At 41.4% G+C, this 25586-nt stretch overlaps 1 protein-coding gene and 1 pseudogene across 2 annotated transcripts; one reads left to right on the plus strand and one right to left on the minus strand.

Annotated features, from left to right (window-relative positions):
* Positions 1–291: 291 nt before the first annotated feature.
* Positions 292–10192, plus strand: LOC307163327 (CMP-N-acetylneuraminate-beta-galactosamide-alpha-2,3-sialyltransferase 1-like; annotated as a pseudogene). Its single transcript, XR_013824073.1, has 5 exons — positions 292–298; positions 607–740; positions 9136–9328; positions 9414–9593; positions 10066–10192. The product of XR_013824073.1 is annotated as a CMP-N-acetylneuraminate-beta-galactosamide-alpha-2,3-sialyltransferase 1-like (transcript).
* LOC307162924 (uncharacterized protein) lies at positions 3842–7310 on the minus strand. The gene is made up of 7 exons (XM_079878680.1): positions 7269–7310; positions 6996–7108; positions 6862–6903; positions 5426–6666; positions 5172–5331; positions 4780–4877; positions 3842–4074 (listed from the first exon to the last, which is right to left on the minus strand). Exons 4-7 carry the CDS (start codon positions 5606–5608, stop codon positions 4006–4008), a joined length of 510 nt encoding a protein of 169 aa, XP_079734806.1. The 5' UTR covers positions 5609–6666; positions 6862–6903; positions 6996–7108; positions 7269–7310; the 3' UTR covers positions 3842–4005.
* Positions 10193–25586: the final 15394 nt, after the last annotated feature.

The following is a 25586-nucleotide window of genomic DNA, read 5'->3' on the forward strand; positions in this document are numbered from 1 at the left end:
CGTTTTCCCATATTAAATGTAGGCTAATACAATGGGTATTCAGTTTATTTCTCTCTCTCTCTCTCTCTCTCTCTCTCTCTCTCTCTCTCTCTCTCTCTCTCTCTCTCTCTCTCTCTCTCTCTCTCTCTCTCTCTCTCTCTCTCTCTCTCTCTCTCTCTCTCTCTCTCTCTCTCTCTCTCTCTCTCTCTCTCTCTCTCTCTCTCTCTCTCTCTCTCTCTCTCTCTCTCTCTCTCTGTCTCTGTCTCTGTGTAGGCTACTTGTATAGTTATCTTTGTGAGAACCAGTCTAGTGATGACAAGTGAGTAAAATGAGGACCTTTTGGCCGGTTCTCACATTCTGACACAAAGGTCTGTTTGAAAGTTAAGACTTTGTTTTAGGGAAAGTCATACAAAAGTGTGTATGTAAGCTATATAGCCTATAGATGTATATTAGATTAAATTATGGAGAATATTCTCTCCTGTGGTGTCCTGTTATCGTAGGCTATTGCAACTTCCACTGACAGTCGCACGCAAGCACACTCTTTTAGCATCTTATTTCTTTTTATGTTCTTCCAAAACGCGGTGATTTATAATTTCCTCAAAACATCAGTTGATTCCACCAAATGAGGTCTGTGGTTGGATAATTGTGTCACGGATCTGAACGATGATGACTGGTTCTTCTTGCGGTTCAACCCCACAGTTCCACCTCTGCTGAACAGGAGAAACAGTGTGTTACAGACAGACGTCTACCGATGGTGGAAGGTACGTGACTTCTTTCTGGATGTCTGAAAATAAAAGGCACTGGGTTATTGGCCTGGTTTCACAGATTAGATTAAGTCAAGATTAGGCCTTAGTTAAATTAGGATATTTAAACTATAGCTTTTATAGGCTAGATATATATATAGGCTATATATACACTCACCTAAAGGATTATTAGGAACACCATACTAATACTGTGTTTGACCCCCTTTCGCCTTCAGAACTGCCTTAATTCTATGTGGCATTGATTCAACAAGGTGCTGAAAGCATTCTTTAGAAATGTTGGCCCATATTGATAGGATAGTATCTTGCAGTTGATGGAGATTTGTGGGATGCATCTAGGGCACAAAGCTCCCGTTCCACCACATCCCAAAGATGCTCTATTGCAGGGTTCACCAATCTCGGTCCTGGAAGGGCCGCTGTCCTGCAGAGTTTAGCTCCAACCAGCTCCAACACACCTGTTTGAAAGTTTCTAGTATGGCTAGTGAGACCTTGATTAGCTGGTTCAGGTGTGTTTAATTGGGGTTGGAGCTAAACTCTGCAGGACAGCGGCCCTCCAGGACCGAGATTGGTGAACCCTGATCTATTGGGTTGAGATCTGGTGACTGTGGGGGCCATTTTAGTACAGTGAACTCATTGTCAAGAAACCAATTTGAAACTTTGTGACATGGTGCATTATCCTGCTGGAATTAGCCATCAGAGGATGGGTACATGGTGGTCATAAAGGGATGGACATGGTCAGAAACAATGCTCAGGTAGGCCGTGGCATTTAAACGATGCCCAATTGGCACTAAGGGGCCTAAAGTGTGCCAAGAAAACATCCCCCACAGCATTACACCACCACCACCAGCCTGCACAGTGGTAACAAGGCATGATGGATCCATGTTCTCATTCTGTTTACGCCAAATTCTGACTCTACCATCTGAATGTCTCAACAGAAATCGAGACTCATCAGACCAGGCAACATTTTTCCAGTCTTCAACTGTCCAATTTTGGTGAGCTCGTGCAAATTGTAGCCTCTTTTTCCTATTTACAGTGGAGATGAGTGGTACCCGGTGGGGTCTTCTGCTGTTGTAGCCCATCCGCCTCAAGGTTGTGCGTGTTGTGGCTTCACAAATGCTTTGCTGCATACCTCGGTTGTAACGAGTGGCTATTTCAGTCAAAGTTGCTCTTCTATCAGCTTGAATCAGTCGGCCCATTCTCCTCTGACCTCTAGCATCAACAAGGCATTTTCACCCACAGGACTGCCGCATACTGGATGTTTTTCCCTTTTCACACCATTCTTTGTAAACCCTAGAAATGGTTGTGCGTGAAAATCCCAGTAACTGAGCAGATTGTGAAATACTCAGACCGGCCCGTCTGGCACCAACAATCATGCCACGCTCAAAATTGCTTAAATCACCTTTCTTTCCCATTCTGACATTCAGTTTGGAGTTCAGGAGATTGTCTTGACCAGGACCACACCCCTAAATGCATCGAAGCAACTGCCATGTGATTGGTTGATTAGATAATTGCATTAATGAGAAATTGAACAGGTGTTCCTAATAATCCTTTAGGTGAGTGTGTGTGTGTGTATATATATATATAAACATTACTGATGGGGATCTTGAGACAAAACAATGGCACTGACATATTTTAAGATCAGTGCAACTTATCAGTGCTTATCAGTACTTTCCGTTATTACAGTTGACTACGCGAAGTGATATGGAACTGTAATGCGGTCAAGACCTGCCTGGAACTACTTTAGCTGTGCGTTTCCCTGAGAATAATGCACACCTTAGTACGTTCGTCAACCAATCAGATTCAAGCTTTCAACGGCCCTGTAGTATACGTAAGGAATAATTGATGACAGGCCGTTAAATTATTAGAAAAATAATGCACACCCGAGGTGGTAATGCGGTCACGACACGAAGCGGAGTTACACCTCAGGTGTGCATTATTTTTCTAATAATTCAACGGCCTGTCGTCAATTATTCCGCTTATACTACAGCTACCACACCTCGAAACATTGTTCAGATTATGTATTTCAAGACGTTTGTAAAGTTTTTGTCATTAAAACACTCTTGTATGTAGGACTAATTTCTTACGCATCTAATCCAATGCCTCCGTTGCTAATTCCAAAACGTCATTTTAGAGTTAGTAACGGAGGTTTGAGCCACTGATAGCAGACTAATGCTGGGGACACACGACTAGCTGACACATTCTCTGACTGTTTTCATCGCTGCATATTTTAAACACCAACTTTGAACACAGACTGAACGCGCTGAACACGCGTTTGGGCATGATCAGTCATCAAATTACATAACCGGCCTCAGCTCGGCTTTATGCAGTTATTAGAGAGAGATGTTGCAATAATGAGACAGAAAAGCATGTGCGTCAATATTATTATTTATTTATTAATTCAATTCGTTTTAATTAATTCGTTCATTCTTTTTTTTTTTTTTTTTATTGACAGATGACAGTAGACTAGCCAAAAAAAAAAAAAAAAAGCCTTTTAACAAGTAAGGCCTATCAATAATTATTTATTTGTTATATTATCTGCAATAAAAATCCGTGCTGCAGGACTATCCACCCAGCAAACAATATGACGTTGTGACGACGTCACGTGCTGGTCATTTTTAGTCACGCTTACGTTAGCATATGACGTCGCCACAACCGTCAAAGTGAAACACCAAAAGAGGTCGCTACGGCGTCGCCAACCGACGTCGTGACAACGTCTCCAGTACGTTAGGTAAACGTCATTTAATTTTGGTCGCCGATTCGTCTTTTGGATGACGTTGCTGTGACGTAGCCAGTACGTTGCGACAACGTTATTTAATTAAGGTCGCCGATTGGTCATTTGATGACTTTTGACAGTTTTTCATATATTCATATATATATTCATTCTGCAGTGGATTTATTGACATCCATTTATACTAGCATTTACCTGCCACTACTGTCACAGCAACATCTATAATTGTGGTTCTTGTTCAGAACTTCAGAATTTAAGTTTGTTTCAACTAGCATTACTGTTCAAATCTTGACATTTTACTCAAACAATTGGTAAAAACATGTTTAAACATTCACTAATGTAAACATGTTAAAAAAAACACTGTAGAATAATTGAAAGAACTGAAAAGTGTTTTTGCAGATTTTATTTAACAGAATTTAACAGACACTTTAATAACAAAACGGGGGGAAAAAATTAACACAACTATACATTAAAGCAAAAAATGAAAAAAATAAACGTCACTATGTAAAACACTTTAAAAAGGTCTTCATCTGAATCTTAATCTGTGTCACTGAATTGCTGGTTATTGATCTCTTGTGGGACCGCCACTTCTGGGACTGACTGCACCTAGACAAACAATTTAAATAAATAAATTCAGTGAACAGACCTTCAAGATTTAATGTCAACCAAGGAAGTAAGTGTTAACCATTTTGTAAGAGTAACTATACCAAGTAACTAGGGATTGGCCGATACTGGGCTTAAGTACTCGTACTTGTGAAAACAGGCCCGATACGACGATACTTCCACCACATTTAAGAGCGTTATGCTGCGCAACGTATAGTTGCGTATAGTTCTCTTGCGTATAGTTCTCTTCGGAGAAATTAACTTCAGACATCCTCATTTTACAAAAAACTGTCTGCAATGTAGAGTACAAATGCAAACACAAACATACAGCCCATACATTGGCTTTTCACAAACGTGTTTCTGTCTTTCTAGTTAGGGAAGGAGACTATAATAAATATATAAATTACACATTGTTGATCTGCAATATTAATGATGTTCTTTTGAATGTTGGAGCATTTATCTTTCTAGATTTGAATTGGTTGAAATTGGTTGATCAACGTCTAAGGAGATCAAATTTGAGCTTGATGAGTGACATTTGGCACAGTTATTAAAAGTACTTGTATCGGTACACTGTATGTATCGGCAAGTACAAAAAATGAAATACTAAGTATTGCTACTTATTCCATAAAGTGGTATCGGCCCATCCCTACAAGTAATAGTCGATTGCCACAGTCTTTTAAGTGAAATGCTCACAAGATATATTTGTACCTGTAGTTTACTGTGGGCTGGTGCATGTTTAAAAACATTTGTGACGAGTTCCTCCACAGCTTTGTCCTGTAGTCCGGACCGACTCAGCATGATAGCCCCTGTTGTGTAGAATAAAAAAATAGAAATGTTTTGTAAATTTCTAGTGTAATTACAATATTTTTTACAAAACAAGTGGTGGACTTATTTGAAATATAAATTAAATGAAGCAGAAGGGCATTTAATATTGATATTGTCTTTTAGATTTGAAAACAGCAAGCTATATTTTGAAACATGAACCAATTGTAAAGCAGAAACTGTTTAGACAAGCATAAATGCATTTTTTGTGCTGTGGAACATCCACACAATTATTACCAAAAGTAATAAAACAAAAGTAACACTTATATTAAACTCACGTTTGATAACCTGGTACACTGCTGTATGCAGCAACGTATTTTTCCCCTTCTTCCCATGAAGGCTGTATTTCTTCCAGACACTGCTAGAAGCTACAGCCCTCATGATACGCCTTGTAGCTTCTCCCGGGTTGGCTCCACCAATCAGACTGAGATGGTGTGTCTACACAGAGGTAATACAGAAAATTAAAAATCAGTAATGCAGTAAATATTCAGCTCTACATAAAACATAGCTTTATGTTCAAACCATTACCCACCAATCTCTTCTTGTAGTCCGGAAGCTCTTTCAATTTTGCCTCCAAGACAGCAAGTTCTTCCAAAGACTGGGCCACATCGATTTCTATTGGGGTCTTTGGACCCTGGCTGGCTCCTCCAGTCTGGTTTAACCGGAGGAGGATCTCCTGGATGTTTTTTGCCATCACATCCTGGCGGGTCAACATTAAAGGGGGGGTGAAATGCTCATTTTCACTCAATCTCCTGTTAATCTTGAGTACCTATAGAGTAATATTGCATCCTTCATATCTCCAAAAAGTCTTTTGTTTTATTAAATTTTTAACAGAAAGATAGGCTGTACCGAGTCTTTCCGGAAAAAACTGAGCGGCTGGGGGCGGGCCCTGTGGGCGAAGCTTAGCTGTGCTAACGCGCCAAGCTAGTGACAACACACAGAGACATTTGTTCAACAAACAGTTTTACTCACCGTCCGGTTCCAACGCACGACCGCGAACCTTTATCATTGTGACTGCTCGATCCTTAAGCATTAGACGATCTGCAAATCCGTCGATATGGGCTTTGTTTATAAAACAATCATCGTCGAAATGCAGGGAACAACAGTCTTACACAACTCCGTTTATGCTCAGAAAAACAAACTCCATCCACGGGTCCCTTAGCGCTGGGTTCTTTGGGAATCTGTGCAGGGTTGTCTTGCCCTGGCAACCAAAAACACACTTCTTTGGTGACATTGACTTCCCAAAAGCCGGGCAGGGCGCTTTGATGGCGAACTGCTTTCACTCTCTTGCTCTGGTCTACGAGTGCGCGCGCGGCCGCGATCTTACCGGAGAAGTGCCCTTAGGACCCATATAAGGAAATTCCGCCCTATCTTACGTAAGACAGAGCCATACTCGAAAAAAACTTTCCGAAACTTGTGACAACCCGGAAGGAGTATTTTTGGAACAAAAATACTCCTTCAAACGTACAACTTAGTTTTTGAAACTTTGTCCATGTTTAGCATGGGAATCCAACTCTTTACCAGTGTAAAAAACTCAGTATGCATGAAATAGCATTTCACCCCCCCTTTAAGTGTCTCTGTTTTAGAAACACAAAATGTTTCAAAGACATTAAAATGAAGGTCAGAAATGTACAAAGTGCAAAGATAACACATTGCAGTTATTACATGACTGAAATTTACCCACAATAAAAATTAACATACCTTGCATTACTGTAACCGTTTGGGTTAAGGCAGAGATAGAGTCTGACACACTTGAGGAGCAGCTGGCAGTTTCTGTGTGCACATATGCAATACAAAATGCAAGCGATTAAACTCAACACTTAGGTTCAGCACGTTATAAAACAAGAACTACCAAAGTTCAAATCACCAGGCTACATTTCTTGTGTGTCACCATGTTGATAACTGTAACACTTACAAATAAACAATATTTTCAAAGTCATTAAACCAACAATAAAAATATAATCATACCATCAGACATCTCAGGCTGAATAGGACTAACTGGATCAAGGTCTGTGTAAATAAATAAAAAATGTCAACATAAGGTATATTTTAATATAGATCCACACAACTTGACAAAGCTTATGCAGCAATTGTTAACTTACTGTTCATAGTGTTTGTCTGCGGAAAGATGCAGATGGGAGGTGGAGGGTGTGTTGGTCCTGCAGAAGATTTCCGTGTAAGTGGCATGGCACCTCTGGTGGTCCATGGGACAAATCTAGATGATACATATTACCAAGATACTTTGGTTAATCATTCATTTACAGGACCCTGTCAAATGATTTACAAAAATGTCATGCTAGCGATTTTCTTATAGTGGACAGTCTTGTGAAGCATGGCATGCTTGAGAAATATTGAACAATTATTTAATATCATACCTCTGGATTTCTTATTAGTATGGAGGACCTGTTCCGCAGAGTCTTCATCCAAAAAGCATATAATAAACTCCAGTCAACAAACCAGTCAGGGATACAGCATGTAATAAATAACTACATGAAAATGTAAATACCCTCATCGCTGCTGTAAGCAAATTTTGCTGGCCTTTTTGATGTCCTTTTTGAGAGCACAGCTCCATCCTCGGCACTTTCCACGTTTGACATTGTTTCGGCCATTCTCAACCACCGAAGTGCCTGGTTAAAGTCATCTACAAAGAAATGTGAACATTAGGGAAAGTACAAACAATATAGGATTAGTTGAAACATTTCACAAGTATTCTACATGATGCAATGTATTTTGCTTTCTTAGCAGCTTTCAAATTTTTTTACAAAAACAGGACAAGATATTAATACAACTGTACCTGTAACACCACTAAACACCTTGACTTTCCTGGAAATCCAAGTATCAGGATCAGGTTGTTCCCCTCTTCGTGCTCTGGCTGTCGGGTTGTACGCGGGCCAGTAACAATACTCATCCTGAAATTCATGAAAAACATTTAATGACCACTGTATTTTCCAAAGTACAGTACATACTGACACCCCCTGAAAATAATGCACACCTTAGAACGTTCGTCAACCAATCAGATTCAAGCATTCAACGGCTCTGTAGTATATATATATAAACATTACTGATGGGGATCTTGAGACAAAACAATGGCACTGACATATTTTAAGATCAGTGCAACTTATCAGTGCAAGTTGCTTTTAGTTAAAACAGCTCAAACATGCATTTCTGAGTTTAAGCCATGGTCTGTGAACCCAAGGGATTATTACATTATAACGGAATTAAATAGCCTATTAAAAATAAGGGAATAAATATAAAAAAGGTAAACGAAACTATTTGCAAATAATATTTTATTTTAAAATGTGCACATATTCACTTTTCATTCGTATGCCATGCTCGCCTAGTCGCTTAGCCTACATGAATCATGACCGCATATTTTCAATTCAAAACGGCAAAATTTCATAAAGAGTCAATTAGTCTGTGACATTCATAGGCTATACTGTCGGTCGCTGAACATTTATGTAAAACAGTTACTAGGCTTGCCTCATCTTGCATGCATTCCCCAATGTTCATATTAGTGTTCAAGCAATAGGCTCTGTAGGCTATTTTTCTATAAAATTACACCAGGCAACAGAAAAGTCTCGGGACTGTCCATTTGAATAGTTTAAAAAGCGTTAAAATAATTTTAAAGGCTTGTGAAAGTGGTTAAGATTAATATCTTTATCATAAATTATTTATTTAAACTGCATGCCACAAGTGAACAACAACTTTCATCATATCTTTTATTTTTTTATCAGCTTTTATTTGCATCTTACAATGTTCCACCAACGATTTTCAATAAATAATAAACTGCCCTATAGCCTACATATGCTCTGTAGAGACCTTAGGAAACCCAAACTCCTAAAAAGTAGCAGGCAGCTATTCTTCAACCCATTTTAAAGAGACATCTCTTCTCCGATACTTTTAATAAAATATCTCAACTCTTTCAGCAGTTCAGAGATTCCAGCACAAGGATTTCCCAGTAGCTGAAGTTCTGATTGTTGAACACATGGTGGCAGTACAGACCACCAATTGGGCTGGCAGCAGCAACTCATTTGCATTTAAAGGAATACACACTAAAACGGTGCATTTTTCTGAGCCTCAAAAAGTGACAATTTAAACATACTGTAAAAAATGATCTGTTGGCTATTTTGAGCTAAAACTTCACATATACACTGGGGACATCAGAGACTTATTTTACATCTTGTGAAAAGGGGCATAATAGGTGCCCTTTAAATCCGATCATGTGTTTTACCATTCATATAGGGTCTACAGTCTGAATCCTCTAAAGCTAACTACACAGATGTGGTGGACACATTGTTTTCTCTCTTCCCCGATGAGGAACACTACTCGGACGCTGGTCCAGATCGTTGCAGAACCTGTGCTGTGGTGGGAAACTCTGGGAACCTCCTGGCATCCCACTATGGTCAACTATAAACAGCCATGACTTTGTCATAAGGTATGTTATTTTCTCTTTTGAAGTCTCAACGATGCATACAACCAAAGATGACTGTTAAAAATGCATCTTCATGCTCTTACCTCAGGATAAATAAGGGTCCTACAAAAGGATTTGAGAAGGATGTGGGATCTAAGACCACTCATCGAATTCTGTATCCTGAGAGCGCTGTAGACGTGGATAACTCCACCCATCTGGTGCTTCTGCCCTTTAAGATTGAAGACATGCGCTGGCTCATCAGTGTCTTCACCACCAGACACATCACGAGGTACAGTTGTTTCCTCACACGCTCACAGAATTATTAAAAAGCCTTCAGACACACATCTTCCACATTTTATATAATCTTAATGTAATGAATCTTTTTCTTTAGCACTTAGTGAGACTTTTTGAATGGTTGTGTACTTGTAGTGCATATTATAAATGATCAAGTGCAGGTTAAGTATAGGCTACAATATGCAACAGACCATTAATAAAAAACCACGAGCGTTTCATACAGGTGTGCCGTCATTGCTGGTTTCATTTTAACTTTCATTTAGGTTTGATTTGCAGATAGTAAAAAGAGGCTAAATTTTAACTAATTATTTGCACGGAGCTGGATGTTACCGACTGTTTGCTTATCAGCCATATATTTACTCTACAAGCAAGCCATGCACACACTCATTTAATTTTTAACTTTTGGTGCATTGCAAACACTGATGTCCTATTTCATGTCCTATGTCCCATATCAATCTCTCACACAGGTCAATGCTTTCGGTTTGGAGCAAAAAGTGACGGACACTGGCATCACTATTTTGACGGCATCTTGACTCGCTTCAGAGGCATTCATAGAGGAGAGTTTAAAAATAAAACCATAAATGAGCTTCTGCTTATAAACAAGATTTCTATGCATAAAGGGTGGTAATTATGACATTTTGTTCACAGTATTACATCCTTGGTTGCTTTTAATGAAACCTTTTTAAAAAGCCTGCATTTTCAAAACAGAATTATTTATGAATATTTATTTATAATTTATGTACCTGTATTTAACCAGGCAAATCAATTAAGAACAATTTTCTTATTTCCAATGGCCTGCCAAGAGCATGTTGTCCTTGTTAACAGAGAAAGTGGAACAATTAGATATATAAAAATAATACAATATATTACATCAGAAGGTAAATAAATATATTAATATTGAGCAATGAATGTATTTACTGAACAGAATGGTTTTATGTGTATGTCCCTTATGATTCTGTGAAATTATGCATTTCTGTGAAGTATTGTTGAATTTTCACTTTTTTTTTCTTCCATTTTTGATGCTGATTTTTATTTCACATGAAACATCAATTGGAAAACAATAATCTTACCTAGAGGAGTTTCACATAAATTGTCACATACATATTCTAAATTAATATTATACAACTTATAAATTGTTTTTCTGTTTTTGCATGTAAATATTTAAAGGCTGTTTATTCACACTGGAGCAATTTTAGTGTATTTAAAAGTTTGGTTACTATATATATATATATATATATATATATATATATATATATAGGCTTGGCTATATATATATAAAAAAACCTGGACATAATGGCATCAGATTTATGTCCATGTAAATGTCATTGTTTTGTCTGTTCATGCAGAGTGGGTTTTATTGTGTTTGCCATAGTGTTGCATGGTCTTTTAAGCATCATATTACACTGTATGTGCATTACCATGACTGCCACATATGCATCAACGTCAAGTTGATGCGGGGGCGTTCAGAGAACAACGGGGGCCTTGAAAGCAAAATTATTCCGTTCACGAGTTTACACCAAACCAAAGATCCAGGCAAGACAAGATTAAACGTAATTACTTGCAAAATAATTGCCTAACTTTGCTAAAATCTGCCGGTTTAATGCGACATGTAAGCGATGTATCGTTTCTTTTGCAACGACTCTATTATTTTTCCAGTCATAGACCAGCGCTCAAGCACTGACTAGAATCCAGAGCTGACAAGAATCAGCATTCACGTGCTCAAAAATGTGTTTCGCGCTGACAACAATCCGCCACATTTTTAGGCGTTAACTAATGCCAATGCATAATGTCAAAATGCTTTCTTTGTTCACCAAAGTAATTTACTGGTCAGGCATTATTGTTAACTCGCAAGACTAAGGAGAAAATGACAATTATCTGAAGAGGAGGAGGAGGAGGAGGAAGAGACTCGGGATGTTATTAATATATTCTGTAATCACATTTTGGTAATGCATTAATTCCGCCGTCACATCTGAGCGCAAAACGCTGCTTGGGTAGTTCCAAGATAGTTAAACATAATAATACAATAATAATTTAACTGTTCATATGTGTGTATTCTTGATAGAAGATTATTTATTTATTTATTTAGTTAGTTTTGTTTTTACTGATTATGAACACAAATTAATCATGACAAACCAAATTAATTGTAATTGTATTAATTATAGCCTACCATTGCTGAAAACAAGCTGATACCAAGGTATTTTAGGCCTACAATTCTAACATAATTTTTCATGAAAAATCATGATTGTATTTATTTTTTTCGAAAGTAAGGTTAATATAAGAAGCTTATTGCAATACTCTCCTAAATGAGTAATAAAACCTAAGTGCAAACATTACCGCTTTAATGACCGTAGGCCTATAGTCTACTCTCTACTGTCTTTTTTACTGTCCAGTGACAGCCCATCTTATATCCACTTTGAGTGGCATGGGAGAGAATCGGAAGTTCATTCATTGCCCCTACGAGTTTATAATAGCACATTTAACAAGATTTTCCAAAAAAAAAAAAAACCTGCCAAAATTTTTTTAAATATAATGGAGGTAAGGGACCTGGATAATGGATAGGGGGCGCTGGCCCAAAAAAGGTTGAGAACCACTGGTCTAAAGCGTCTATGTACAGTATATCGTCGTTTTGACAGGCTGCTTTTAAAGAGTCTTTTTGTGCTGTCATAATGGCATTTGAACATAAAGGATCTGTGACGTGTGTGTTTCTGTGTTGTTGTGATTACCATCTGTCTTTCTTGTATTTTGAACCCTGTACATCATAACGTGGCTTCAGGAGTGAGTTAGAATGCCTCCAGAAACAATATAGTGAGTCCACAGGTTTGATTACATTGCTTAAATGTAGCTGTTTTTCTCAGTTTAATGACTGACAAAAACAAAATGGCAATGGCAAATCAAGACAAATTTCAGGAATCACTTTTTATAATATCATTGATGTGACTGCTTTGGTGAGCCTTAATTTTAGAAATGTTTTGGTAGAGTAAAACAAATGTAAAAAATGTAAATTAAAAATTCATAGCAGATGGTGTTAACTGAAGTAAACGACATTTATTGTGCCTGTGTCTGTATTATTGTGTTTGTGTTTGTAATTGTTCAGTAATCCAACTGTTAATATGAACACTTGGGAAACTCATCAAGCATAAAATGCCCCCATAAAGACAGAAGATTGTTCATAGATTGGCTTTTTCTTTCTTGTCTTATTTCTGGTTAAAGGTGTTATGGCCTATTCACTGCCAATATGGCGGTCAATAAAGTCAAAGTAATGCGGAAGCTATAATAAGTCACAGATGTTATCTCGTAGGCTATTTGGCGCATTCTTGTCTCAGCATTTGTCAAATGTCCTCACTTTTATCTGATTTTAAATATTTGTCTTTCTTGAGTCACTGCTTAAATGTGTGAAGATTTACCTGCTGACCAGTTGTCACCACGATTTACTCACAGCCTTTGTCATGTATCATGAGATGAATGAATTTCTGTTAAAAAAACAACAACTTTTATGTTTGTGAGATTCAGGGCAAGATCTCACATCTCACCTTTGAGTGGCATGGGAGAGAGTCTGAAGATCATTTGTTGCCCCTACGAGTTTATAATAGCATATTTAACAAGATTTTCAAATGGATAAAGAAAAAAAAAAAAAACTACCAAAATGTTTTTTAATATAATGGCGGTAAGGGACCTGGATAATGGATAGGGGGCGCTGACCCAAAAAAGGTTGAGAACCACTGGTCTAAAGCGTCTATGTACATATATCATCGTTTTGACAGGCTGCTTTTAAAGAATCTTTTTGTGCTGTCATAATAGTATTTGAACATAAAGGATCTGTGCGTGTGTGTTTCTGTGTTGTTGTGATTACCATCTGTCTTCCTTACGTGTATTTTGAACCCTGTACATCATAACGTGGCTTCAGGAGTGAGTTAGAATGCCTCCAGAAACAATATAGTGAGTCCACAGGTTTGATTACATAGTTTAAATGTAGGTTGTTTTTGTCACTAACCCATGTTCAAATGCTGCAGGTTTAGATATCCGTGACAGGGCCGGCGCTAGCAGAGCAGGCGATTGCCTAGGGCTTTGAAGAGGGGCCTCCATAACCGTAACATCCCCTATATAGGCTATATAGTCCACCAGTCAAGACGGGCAGAAATACTAGCCTCATTGTTCATTGTATAGCCTATTGTTGAATTGTCTCTCATCTGCAGTTAAACCAATTAATGTTTCCGTTTCAAAGCGGGTGGCGGTTCTGAAAGTGTAACGAACGCATCCATCAGGTGCTGCGAAGCAAAAGCCTAAATAGGCACGCAAAGAAGCACAGCTCATAATGCAGGTGTGTGAGTTGTCGACATCTATTTTGGAGTGATTGCAATGTATTCTAAATATAAACTTGTAGTGTAGATCAGCGTCATTTCTGGAAAAATCATTCACCGCTTTATTACGAGTTTAAAAAAGCGCGAGCGTCATTTACGTGCCCAGACGCGACGCTTTGAATTTGCGCGTACAATGAATGACATCGCGTCGGGAGCTGACTAGTAAAAAAGCTACAAAAGTAAAAGACAAGACGTGCGTATTCAAAGTTAAAAAGCCAACACACTATAACATTTTTTAATGTTTCAAATAAAGGATCTCATATCTATGGGTCTATCTTCTAAATTCTGCTAATGATTAGATTATACCCACATCATAGCCTACTTACGCCAATAATATCAGTTTAGAATTTTTTTTACCTGCTCAGTAGCGATCGTGTCTTTCTCTTCCACTTGATTTGTGTATATCATACTTAAGGTAACAATGCAATACATAATATCATATTAATGTGACAATATCTTACTGCAGTCAATATTGATTAAATGGGAGGGAAAAATCCTGCCCAAACCGCAGCTATGAAAAAAATGATAAAAGCACTTATGTTCATCTGGAAGTGGTATTCTGGAACTGTGAATAAAACAGCAAAATAACAACAACAACAATAACATCTTCATTAAACAAAAGAGAATAAAGTTTGAATAATATGTACATTACCGGTAAAAAGTCTGGACCCATTACTATTTTTAATGTTTTTGAAAGAAGTTTCTTATTATGCTCTATCAAGCCTGAATTTATTTGATCAAAAATACAGAAAAAAACAGGAATATTCAGCAAGGGTGTGTTAAATATATAAAAAGTGATAGTGAAGACTTTTTTAAAACAACTTTTTAATAATCAAAAAATCCTGAAAAAAAAGTATCACAGGTTATAAAATAAATATTAAGCACCATTTCTAACATTTGATAATAAATCAGAATATTATAAAGTTTTCTGAAGGATCACATGACACTAAATTCAGCTTTGCATCACAGAAATATAATTTAAAGTATAGTAAAATAGAAAACCATTATTTTAAATTTTAATAATATTTCACTATATTATTTTTCTGTATTTTTGATCAAATAAATCCAGGCTTGATGAGCATAAGAGACTTCTTTCAAAAACATTAAAAATAGTAGTAAGTAAAAATATAGGCTACTAAATTTAAAATTAAATGTTGTATAAATAAAAAGGTTAGGAATCATATTTGTTTCAAGTGTTTTTTATTGGGGGTGGGGGGCCTCCAACATGAATTTTACCTAGGGCCTTCTAATGTCTAGAACCGGCCCTGCATGACACATCCCCCAAAGATCCATCTCAGGTTACTTCGACTGTCACTGTAGATTGTCGTCGTCAGTATTTAACTTAGCATGATGTCAAGGTTTCTTTCTTGGTGAAATATAAAACTTAAACATCACTGTCAGTTAAAATGTGAAAAGGGTTCGGCTACTGAAACATGTCCCTTGTGTTGTGTTCAACTTAAATTACATTAAACTGACTTAAAAGGATAGTTCAGCCGCCCAAAAAATACTACGGAAGTCAATGGGTGTCGTCAACCGTCTGGTTACCAACATTCTTTAAAAAATCTTCTTTTGTGTTCAACAGAAGAAAGAAAGTTATACAGGTTTGTAACAATATAAGGGTAAATACCAACTATCCCTTAAAAAAATAGTTGAATCTTGATGAACTTATTTTGACAAATTAAAGAAATGTAAAAACATATGTTGTCATAACTTATTGATCATATCATTTTTGCAGTGTTGTAACTGCCATCCAGCAAGTGATTTTAAAGGAAAACTGCAACACTAAAGATATGTAGACAAGACCCTAAGCAGACTCTTATGGTAGATTAATTTCAACCTAGGGTGTAGGCTACATTTACAAAACGTGTTAACACGTGTTAATGGACTGTGGTTTTAGACAAAGTAACTGAACCTATAAAGCTATACATGGTAAATTATGCTGAAAAACTTTCATTGTTTGCTATGAACAGGGCTCTAGTGATGACAGGGTGAAAATAGCTCAATCACCTTTTCGTCTGGAGCAACCTGGGGCAAGTGAGAGGCTAACTTGATAGGGCATGATACTTTAGAGATTGTAATGTAATTGCAGTTGGAACGTAATTTATTTTATTTTGGCCTTTATGTAAAATTACATAAAACAATCCTTACACATTTATAATCTATCTATAAATTACAGAAACGTCTGTCTGTCTGTATGTCCGTCTGTCTGTCTGTCTGTCTGTCTGTGTGTGTGTTAACCACATATCTCTCGAACCGTTGGTCCGATGGATTTCAAACTTGACAGGTGTCTCGCTACGGGCACGAGTAAGTGCAGTGCCAAGTTTGACGTTGTTTGGATGAGAAATGCTAAAGATATCGTTAAATATATCATTTTTATAAGGTTGTGGTTTAAAAATAAACATTCTGACACTAGAGAGTTGTATCGGTCAAAGAAGCCCCAAGAAGGTTGTGGTTTAAAAATAAACATTCTGACAATCTGTCAGCTACACTGTTTACTTCTGAATATTATAGTTTGGTTCCAAAACGTGATAAATCCATTTTGATTAATTTGAGTAAAAATGTGTTTTCTTTACCAAGAAACCAACAATTACTAAAAACACACACAAAAACTGATTTTGCACGGGCACTTTGCACTGCTCCCTGAATCGAGGCGCTTATTCATTTGTGGATGTTAACTGAATCTGTAAGTCAGCTATGCTGTTTACTTCTGAATATTATATTTCATTCTGGTGCGCTTAACGTTGTCGCTACTGTGTAATAGTAGCCTATGCTATTCACCAACTACTAAACATATCCTATTCAGTGCGTTCACAGTCTCTTACACGGGCATCATTTGTAGTTGCCTATTCACAAACTGTTTCCTCAAGCGCAGCGTTTTCTCGGAGTTCACTGTGTGCTTTCTACCATGCACAAATAAAAATGTCACTGAACTTTTGCTGTGTAATTGTAACTATGAGCACTCAAACACACCAAACCAACAATTACTAAAAACACAATCAAAAACTAATTTTGCACGGGCATTTTGCACTAGCACTTAGAAGATGGTGGTATACATAAACACTCAGTGAGCTACACTGTTTACTTCTGAATATTATAGTTTATTCACAGCCATCATTTGTAGTAACCTAGCCTGCTCCCTGAATTCAATGCGTTCACAGTCTCTTTCACGGGCACCAAACCAACAATTACTAAAAACACACACAAAAACTAATTTTGCACGGGCATTTTGCACTAGTATAATTGAAACTTTATCAGGGCTTTGGAAGTTATCTATGAAAACAAAATGCAATAAGAATTGCTGAATGGTAAAAAAAAAAAGAAAAAAAAAATCCTTCATGTTTGTGAGATTCAGGTCAAGATCTCACATCTCACCTCATATTGAATCCCTCTACCACCATGGTGACCAAAACTAGTTCCAACCACTTCATTCCACTATGCCATTTATCTCCAAGTTCACTTGGAAGTGGCTGATTGACATGCCCAATAAAATCTTAACAATCTCTGCAGGGTGGAGTTTCCACTGAACTGGTTTGGGGGAAAACAATCACCCTGAAAATGTGAATATAACATGTGAAAATACATGTGCCAAAGAGGGACATACCTGCAAATTCAAGCTTCGCCTTTCACGTTTTTACACTCAGTGGCACCGTGACGAATGCGAGGGGGAGATTACTCGCAACTGCCGGCAGATTTGAAATAATACGGCCAACATAGGAGTTAAAACACCCTCGGAATGGGAGGGACTAGAAAGTAATATTCAGTTGGTAGTCATAAACAATTTCACCGCTAGATGGGAGAAAATCCTACACAGTGTAGCTTTAACGAAAAAAAAGCTTTTTGAAAACGCTCTCCAAAGTGGATACATTTGAAAATGCTGTTTTCACATTGTGAAAACGGAGATATTAAACGGAGATATTTGAAAACGATGATTAAATTATGCTGGTAATGTCTGTTATGTGCCATTTACTTTCACAAAATTGCTAAAATATGTTGCTTTGCACACTCTTCATTGTCACATGCCTGTCCTGTCTTGTGTTGCACATGGGTGTTTTGTTATTTTGGGCCATGTGGTCATGTCATTGTCTGATCCCTCCCCCTTGTTATCTGATTATTGTTTGAGTTCTACCAACAAGAGCTGTTCCCTCTTGATTAGTTCCCTTTATAAGTCCCCTCTTGTTTGCAGTCTGTGTCGGTTCGTTGTCTAATGTTTCCTGTTCCCTGTGATTCCCCAGTAAGTTCTTGTTCAGTTTTTGATTTTGTATTTTCTGGTTATGTTCCCCCCCCCCCCCCCCTGTTCCTTCCCCCCTCGTGGGTTTTGTTTTGTATTTGTTTTTCTTTTATAAATAAATATCATTTCTCTGCACTTGAGTCCTCGCACCTTTTTGTATTTATCCCGTCGTGACAGAACGAACCGACCAAATGAGGACTCAGCGGAGAAAGGGGGCGCAACCAGTCCCCTGTCTGCACTGGGAGCGGATTCTCCGATTTCAGGAGCTAGTCTCCCTCCGTCAGCAGGGGACGGGGGTGAGAGAATTCAGTCACGTGTTCTGTAGTGCAGCTGAGGGACTGAATCTTGGTGAGGAGGCTCGTAAGGACTTATTCAATCATGCGCTTGACGAACCGATGGACTGGCTGATCCGATCAGCATTTGATCGGGTCAGTTTTGAGGCGATGGTGGAGGGTCTTATTCGTCATCGGGAGAGAATTGCCGTGCCGGTGGTCCCAGTGCCGGTGGTCCCAGTTCCGGTGGTCCCAGTTCCTGTGGTTCCGAGTCCGGTGGTCCCGAGTCCGGTGATCCCAAATCCGGTGGCTCCAAGACACAGGAGGAGGAGAAATGCTCCCTCCGTAACTGTTCTGGTGGCCCCAGTTCCGGTGGCCCCAGTTCCGGTGGCCCCAGTTCCGGTGGTCCCTGTTCCGGTGGTCCCGAGTCCGGTGGCTCCTAACACGGAGACCATCCCGGAGGTGACTGCCGTCCCTGATGCACCGCCCAGGCGTCTAGCTCTGCCCGCGCCGCCCAGGCGTCTTGCTCTGCCCATGCCGCCCAGGCATCTTGCTCTGCCCGCGCCGCCCAGGCGTCATGCTCTACTGGCCCAGCCAGAGACTGTTCACGTCACGTCTGCCGGGCCTGTGTCTTCGGACAAGATGGCCGCCACAGAGACTGTTCACGTCATGTCTGCCGAGCCTGTGTCTTTGGACAAGATGGCCGCCGCCGAGCCGGTGGTGTCTGTTCCTGTTCCTGAGCCGGTGGTGTCTGTTCCAGTTCCTGAGCCGGTGGTGTCTGTGGTGTCTGTTCCAGTTCCGGTGTCTGTTCCAGTTCCTCAGCCGGTGGTGTCTGTTCCAGTTCCTGAGCCGGTGGTGTCTGTTCCAGTTCCTGAGCCGGTGGTGTCTGTTCCAGTTCTTGAGCCGGTGGTGTCTGTTCCTGTTCCTGAGCCGGTGGTGTCTGTTCCAGTTCCTGAGCCGGTGGTGTCTGTGGTGTCTGTTCCAGTTCCGGTGTCTGTTCCAGTTCCTCAGCCGGTGGTGTCTGTTCCAGTTCCTCAGCCGGTGGTGTCTGTTCCAGTTCCTGAGCCGGTGGTGTCTGTTCCAGTTCCTGAGCCGGTGGTGTCTGTTCCTGTTCCTGAGCCGGTGGTGTCTGTTCCAGTTCCTCAGCCGGTGGTGTCTGTTCCAGTTCCTGAGCCGGTGGTGTCTGTTCCAGTTCCTGAGCCGGTGGTGTCTGTTCCAGTTCTTGAGCCGGTGGTGTCTGTTCCTGTGCCATGGCCGCCCGAGGGGTCGTCTCCGCCCTGGCCGCCCGAGGGGTCGTCTCCGCCCTGGTCGCCCGAGGGAAAGTCTCCGTCCTGGCCGCCCGAGGGAAAGTCTCCGCCCTGGCCGTCCGATGGACAGTCTGCTCCGCTCTGGCCGCCCGAGGGAGAGACTCCGCCCTGGCCGCCCGAGGGAAAGTCTCCGCCCTGGTCTGTTCCTCCCGTCCCGCCCTGGTCTGTCCCTCCCGTCCCGCCCTGGTCTGATGGAGCGTCTGGTAGCCGCTCCGTAGGGAGGGGGTAGTGTCACATGCCTGTCCTGTCTTGTGTTGCACATGGGTGTTTTGTTATTTTGGGCCATGTGGTCATGTCATTGTCTGATCCCACCCCCTTGTTATCTGATTATAGTTTGAGTTCTTCCACCTGTTCCCTCTTGATTAGTTCCCTTTATAAGTCCCCTCTTGTTTGCAATCTGTGTCGGTTCGTTGTCTAATGTTTCCTGCTCCCTGTGATTCCCCAGTAAGTTCTTGTTTAGTTTTTGATTTTGTATTTTCTGGTTATGTTTCCCCCCCCTCGTGGGTTTTGTTTTGTATTTGTTTTTCTTTTATAAATAAATATCATTTCTCTGCACTTGAGTCCTCGCACCTTTTTGTATTTATCCCATCGTGACATTCATGTGCCAGTGACTGTGTGAATGGGATGAGATTGTAAAGAACTCATAGCACTACTCATAAAAATGGCAGAGATCCAGACGCCACTGGAGTTATTATCTCAACGCAAACACCTTTGCATCTATCCGCAGACTGGTTTTTCAAGTCTCATACCATTTTTTTGATTTTGTATTTTCTGGTTATGTTTCCCCCCCCTCGTGGGTTTTGTTTTGTATTTGTTTTTCTTTTATAAATAAATATCATTTCTCTGCACTTGAGTCCTCGCACCTTTTTGTATTTATCCCATCGTGACATTCATGTGCCAGTGACTGTGTGAATGGGATGAGATTGTAAAGAACTCATAGCACTACTCATAAAAATGGCAGAGATCCAGACGCCACTGGAGTTATTATCTCAACGCAAACACCTTTGCATCTATCCGCAGACTGGTTTTTCAAGTCTCATACCATTTCTATCTTAGGTTAGGTTAAGTTAACTTTATTATCCCCAAGGGGAAATTTGTTTCACAGCCAGCAGTAAAACATACAATCAACAAGATCAAACACATAACACCACAACACACACACACACACACACACACACACACACACACACACACACACACACAAAAGACTTCCATAAGTAATTTACCTATAATAATTTAAAGGGGGTCATATGGTGGTTCTAAAAAGAAAAAATTATTTTGTGTTTTTTGTTTAATGCAATGTGTTTACGCAATTTAAAAAAAGGTCATTATTTTAAATATAACATTAATCCTTGCTTAATGTACATAAATAATTTGTATGATGTTGTAATCCTTATATTAATCTTACTTGGGCCGTTTTAGAGTGACGATTGATTGATTTTGAAGCGGATGATAGCCGATTGCGAGCCCTGTAGAAACCGATGTGACTGATTAATTGTGTATTGAAATCGTCTCGGTTACTAACATAACCTCGGTTCCCTGAGATAAGGGAACAAGTATTGCGCAAGTCTAGCTTACGCTATGGGAAAAACTCCTTTTCTCGAGAATATTGAAGCCAAATTTTTAAAACGCAGTGCAGCTGCACAGCAGACACAGATGAGCGTCCAGCGCGGTCATTGGCTGTGCTGCGGCAACTGCATGAACCTATGGCGAGGCGGCTCAGACTTGTGAACCAATCAGGGCACTTCCTGCCCTGGCACGTCAGAGCCCGCCAAAATGGGTGCGACTTATGACTATAAATTGCCCATATCTCACCCAGGAAACCCAGGTTTAATCGACTGAAGCGGTCCCCTGATCACAGCACAGTAGCACGGCGGGTTACGCAATACTCGTTCCCTCATCTCAGGGAATCGAGGTTACGTTAGTAACCGAGATGTTCCCTTTTGAGAGGTCTCTCATATTGCGTAAGTCTAGCTTACGCTATGGGAACCCCCTTCAAAATGCTATGCGTGCTTAACTTTGCTCCATACTGTAGCCCAAGGCAGATGCCTGAGACTCATAGAAGAGTAAAGTATAAATCCTAATATAAGCCAGTCCCTTGACGAGCTTCATATAGGAAATATATATAAGAACCTTAGTTCAATTGGCCATAACCAGACATGTGTCGAGCCCTATGGCTTAGGGGGATGTGTTTTACACTTATACCGAAAGAACCCTCGCTTGCAAAGCGGGCATTCAAAAAGTCATAAAATCTCATAAATGTGGACGGCGAGGCCCAGCCGGCCGCCGCACAGATATCTTCAATAGGTATTCCACTTGACCAAGCCCATGATGATGTCAGGTATGTGAGAGAGAGGACCCAATAGGATATGCAGCAATATTAAGTCTTTAATGAAATCAGGAAGCTGTCCACAGGTAAAACAGTAAAGAACAGAAGAAGGACTAGAAGAAGGAAACACAATTAGAAAGAAAGGGAGAACAGGTGTAGGAAAAATTAGCGCGATTACAGGGATAGAGTGGGAACAGCTGAGAGGGATGAATGAGCGCATGGAATGAGTGTGTGCGTAAAGAGCGGTGAGTGGGTGTGTGCGTGTGTGACCAAAAGGGGGAGACAGAGAAAAGAGAAATATGCCAAGATCATGACAGTGCCCCCCCCCCCCCAATGAGTGCCTCCTGACGCTCCAGCGGGAGGGGACTGGCGACAATGGAGGAAATCTTTGATGAGCGAGGGGTCCAGGACGTCCCGGGAGGCTTCTCTCCTCAGGACCATACCCCTCCCAGTCCACTAAAAACTGGTGTCCTCGACCACGACGGCGCATGTCTAACAACTTATGGACCCTGTAAACCGGTGATCCCTGGACAAGAACGGGGGGGGGGGGGGGGGTACGCGGGACGAGAGGGCGCGCGAACGACCGGTTTGATACAGGAGACATGGAAGACCGGATGGACACGACGAAGATTAGGGGGAAGCTGAAGTCTGACGGCGACAGGATTAATGACTTTGATGATTCGGAACGGACCGATGATACAAGGAGCTAGTTTACGAGACTCAGACTTGAGAGGTAAATTTGAAGTGGAAAGCCACACCTTTTGCCCGCAAATGTAGCATGGACTCTTAACGCAGTGCCTGTTGGCAGCGATGCTCATGCGTTTTCTAGACCGTCATAGAGAGCTGATCTCACCCTCCTCCATGTACGCTTGCAACGGCTGATGAACGCCTGATGAACGCCTGCACCGACGGGACATTAGATTCTGAGTCCTGGGACAAGAACAAAGGTGGTTGGTAACCCAGGCAGCAGTGAAAAGGCGAAAGACCTGTGGCAGAAGATGGGAGAGAATTGTGTGCATTTTCTGCCCAGGAGAGTTGCTCGGACCAGGATGCAGGATTGCAATGGGCGAGACTGCGGAGGATGCGACCGACAATTTGATTGGCCCGTTCGGCCTGACCGTTTGTCTGTGGGTGAAAACTAGAGGAAAGGCTAGCAGAAGCCCCGATCAAACGGCAGAATTCCTTCCAAAACTGCAAGGCGAACTGCGGTCCCCTATCCGAGACGATATCGGAGGGGAGACCGTGAAGTTTAAAAACATGATCGACTATGACTTGGGCGGTCTCTTTGGCGGAAGGTAGTTTAGCGAGCGGAATGAAATGTGCGGATTTAGAAAAACGGTCAACGACGGTAAGGATGACAGTGTTACCTGCCGAAGTGGGAAGTCCGGTGATAAAATCGAGGGCAATATGGGACCACGGGCGAGTGGGAACGGGCAAGGATCGAAGCAAACCAGCAGGGGGTGAATTGCCAGCCTTAGTCTGAGCGCAAATGATGCAGGAGGCGATAAAACGTTGCGTGTCGCGTTCAAGGGTGGGCCACCAGAAACGTTGACGGATAGAAGTGAGTGTGCCCCGCACGCGGGGATGGGCCAACCAATTTAGAAGAATGTCCCCACTGGAGGACAGCTAAGCGCGCTGAAACAGGAACAAAGAGGAGGTCCTTAGGGCAGTTGCGAGGAGCGGTGATGCGTGAGAGAGAGCGCTTAACCAGCTTCTCAATTCCCCAGACCGTTGCGCCCACAACACGGCCAGGGGAAAAAATCTCCTCCTGGGTTGAGGTGGCGGCTGAGGGGTCGAAAAGGCGAGAGAGCACGTCAGGTTTAACATTCTTGGCCCCGGGGCGGTAAGAGATAGTAAAATGTAAAAATGTAAAAAACAGTGCCCAGTGGCCTTGACGTGTGTTCAATCTCTTGGCGGTACGGATATATTCCAAATTTCTATGATCCGTCCAAACAATGAAAGGAACAGGGGCTCCCTCTAACCATTGATGCCATTCACCTAAAGCTAAACGAATGGCGAGCAATTCGCAATTACCAATATCATAGTTACGTTCAGTGGGGGTGAGACAATGAGAGAAAAACGCACAGGGGTGTACCTTTCCATCAGTGGCGGAACGCTGGGAAAGGACAGCCCCGACCCCCACCTCAGAAGCGTCGACCTCGACTATAAATTGTCTAGCAACGTCAGGGGTTAAAAGAATCGGCGCTATGGTGAAAAGGGTCTTAAGATAGCCAAACGCTCTCTGGGCGGGTTCAGACCATGAAAAACTGGACTTGACTGGACGAACGGAAGGAACCGATATTCAAAGTACCAACTTGTCCCCCTCCTTAATACAAACGAGATGATAGGCATTGCAGAGATCGAGCTTAGTGAAGATCTTTGCTCCCTGCAAGACTTCGAAGGCTGATGACATCAGTGGCAATGGGTAGTGATTCTTAACAGTGATGTCATTCAACCCACGATAGTCTATGCAGGGACGCAAAGAGCCATCCTTCTTCTTAACAAAAAAGAATCCCGCACCGGCGGGAGACGAAGAGGGAACAATAGTACTGGCGTTAAGGGAATCGGAGAGATAATTTTCGAGTGCTTCGCGTTCAGGGGCAGACAAGGAATATAGCCTTCCCCGCGGGGGCGTGGTGCCCGGAAGAAGGTCTATACTGCAATCGTATTGCCGATGAGGGGGAAGAGAAGTGGCCCGGGAATGGCTGAAGACCTCTCGCAAATCGTGATACTCCTCAGGAACTCCTGACAAATCACCTGGCTCCTCCTGAAAAACAGGGACAGAGGAAACATTTGATCTGGGGGTTATGTTGAACTAACCAGGGGTGTCCTAAAACCACTGGTGAGAAGGGGGAATGAAATATTAAAAAGAAATAGTCTCTCTATGGTTCCACGAAACAGTGAGAGACAGGGGAACTGTCTTCTTCTGTATCCCAGGAAGGGAACTGCCATCTAGGGCGAAAAGAGGGGTGGAGTCTTTTAAGTCTATGAGGGGAATTCCTTGCTCAAGGGCCCATGCTTCATTGACGAAATTTCCCTCCGCCCCCGAATCTATCAAGGCCGTGCAGGAGACTGAAGAGTCGGGCCAGCAGAGAAAAACAGGAAGAGTGGTGCAGGACTTAGATGGAGAGACCAAGGAAGTAGTGCTCGCCAGTAACCCTCCGCCTACTGACAAGCTCTGGCTTTTACTGGACACACAGAGACGAAGTGATCAGCCGATGCACAGTACATGCAGAGATGGTTGGAAATTATCGTTGACGCAAATCGAAGCACTTCTCCACATGGATAGCCAGGTCAATTAAGGGGTCGAGACGAGTCGGTACCTCACGAGGGAAGATCTCGTCCTTGAGCTCAGAGTTGAGTCCCTCCAGGAATCGAGCCACAAGCGCAGGTTCGTTCCAGCCGCAAGTTGTGGACAGGGTGCGAAACTCGATTGCAAAGTCCGCGGCGGAATGTCTTCCCTGGCGAAGAGTCGAGAGCAAACTTGAGGCTTC

This window comes from Squalius cephalus, assembly GCF_949319135.1.
Source record: "Squalius cephalus genome assembly, chromosome: 8".
Classification (NCBI taxonomy): domain Eukaryota; kingdom Metazoa; phylum Chordata; class Actinopteri; order Cypriniformes; family Leuciscidae; genus Squalius; species Squalius cephalus.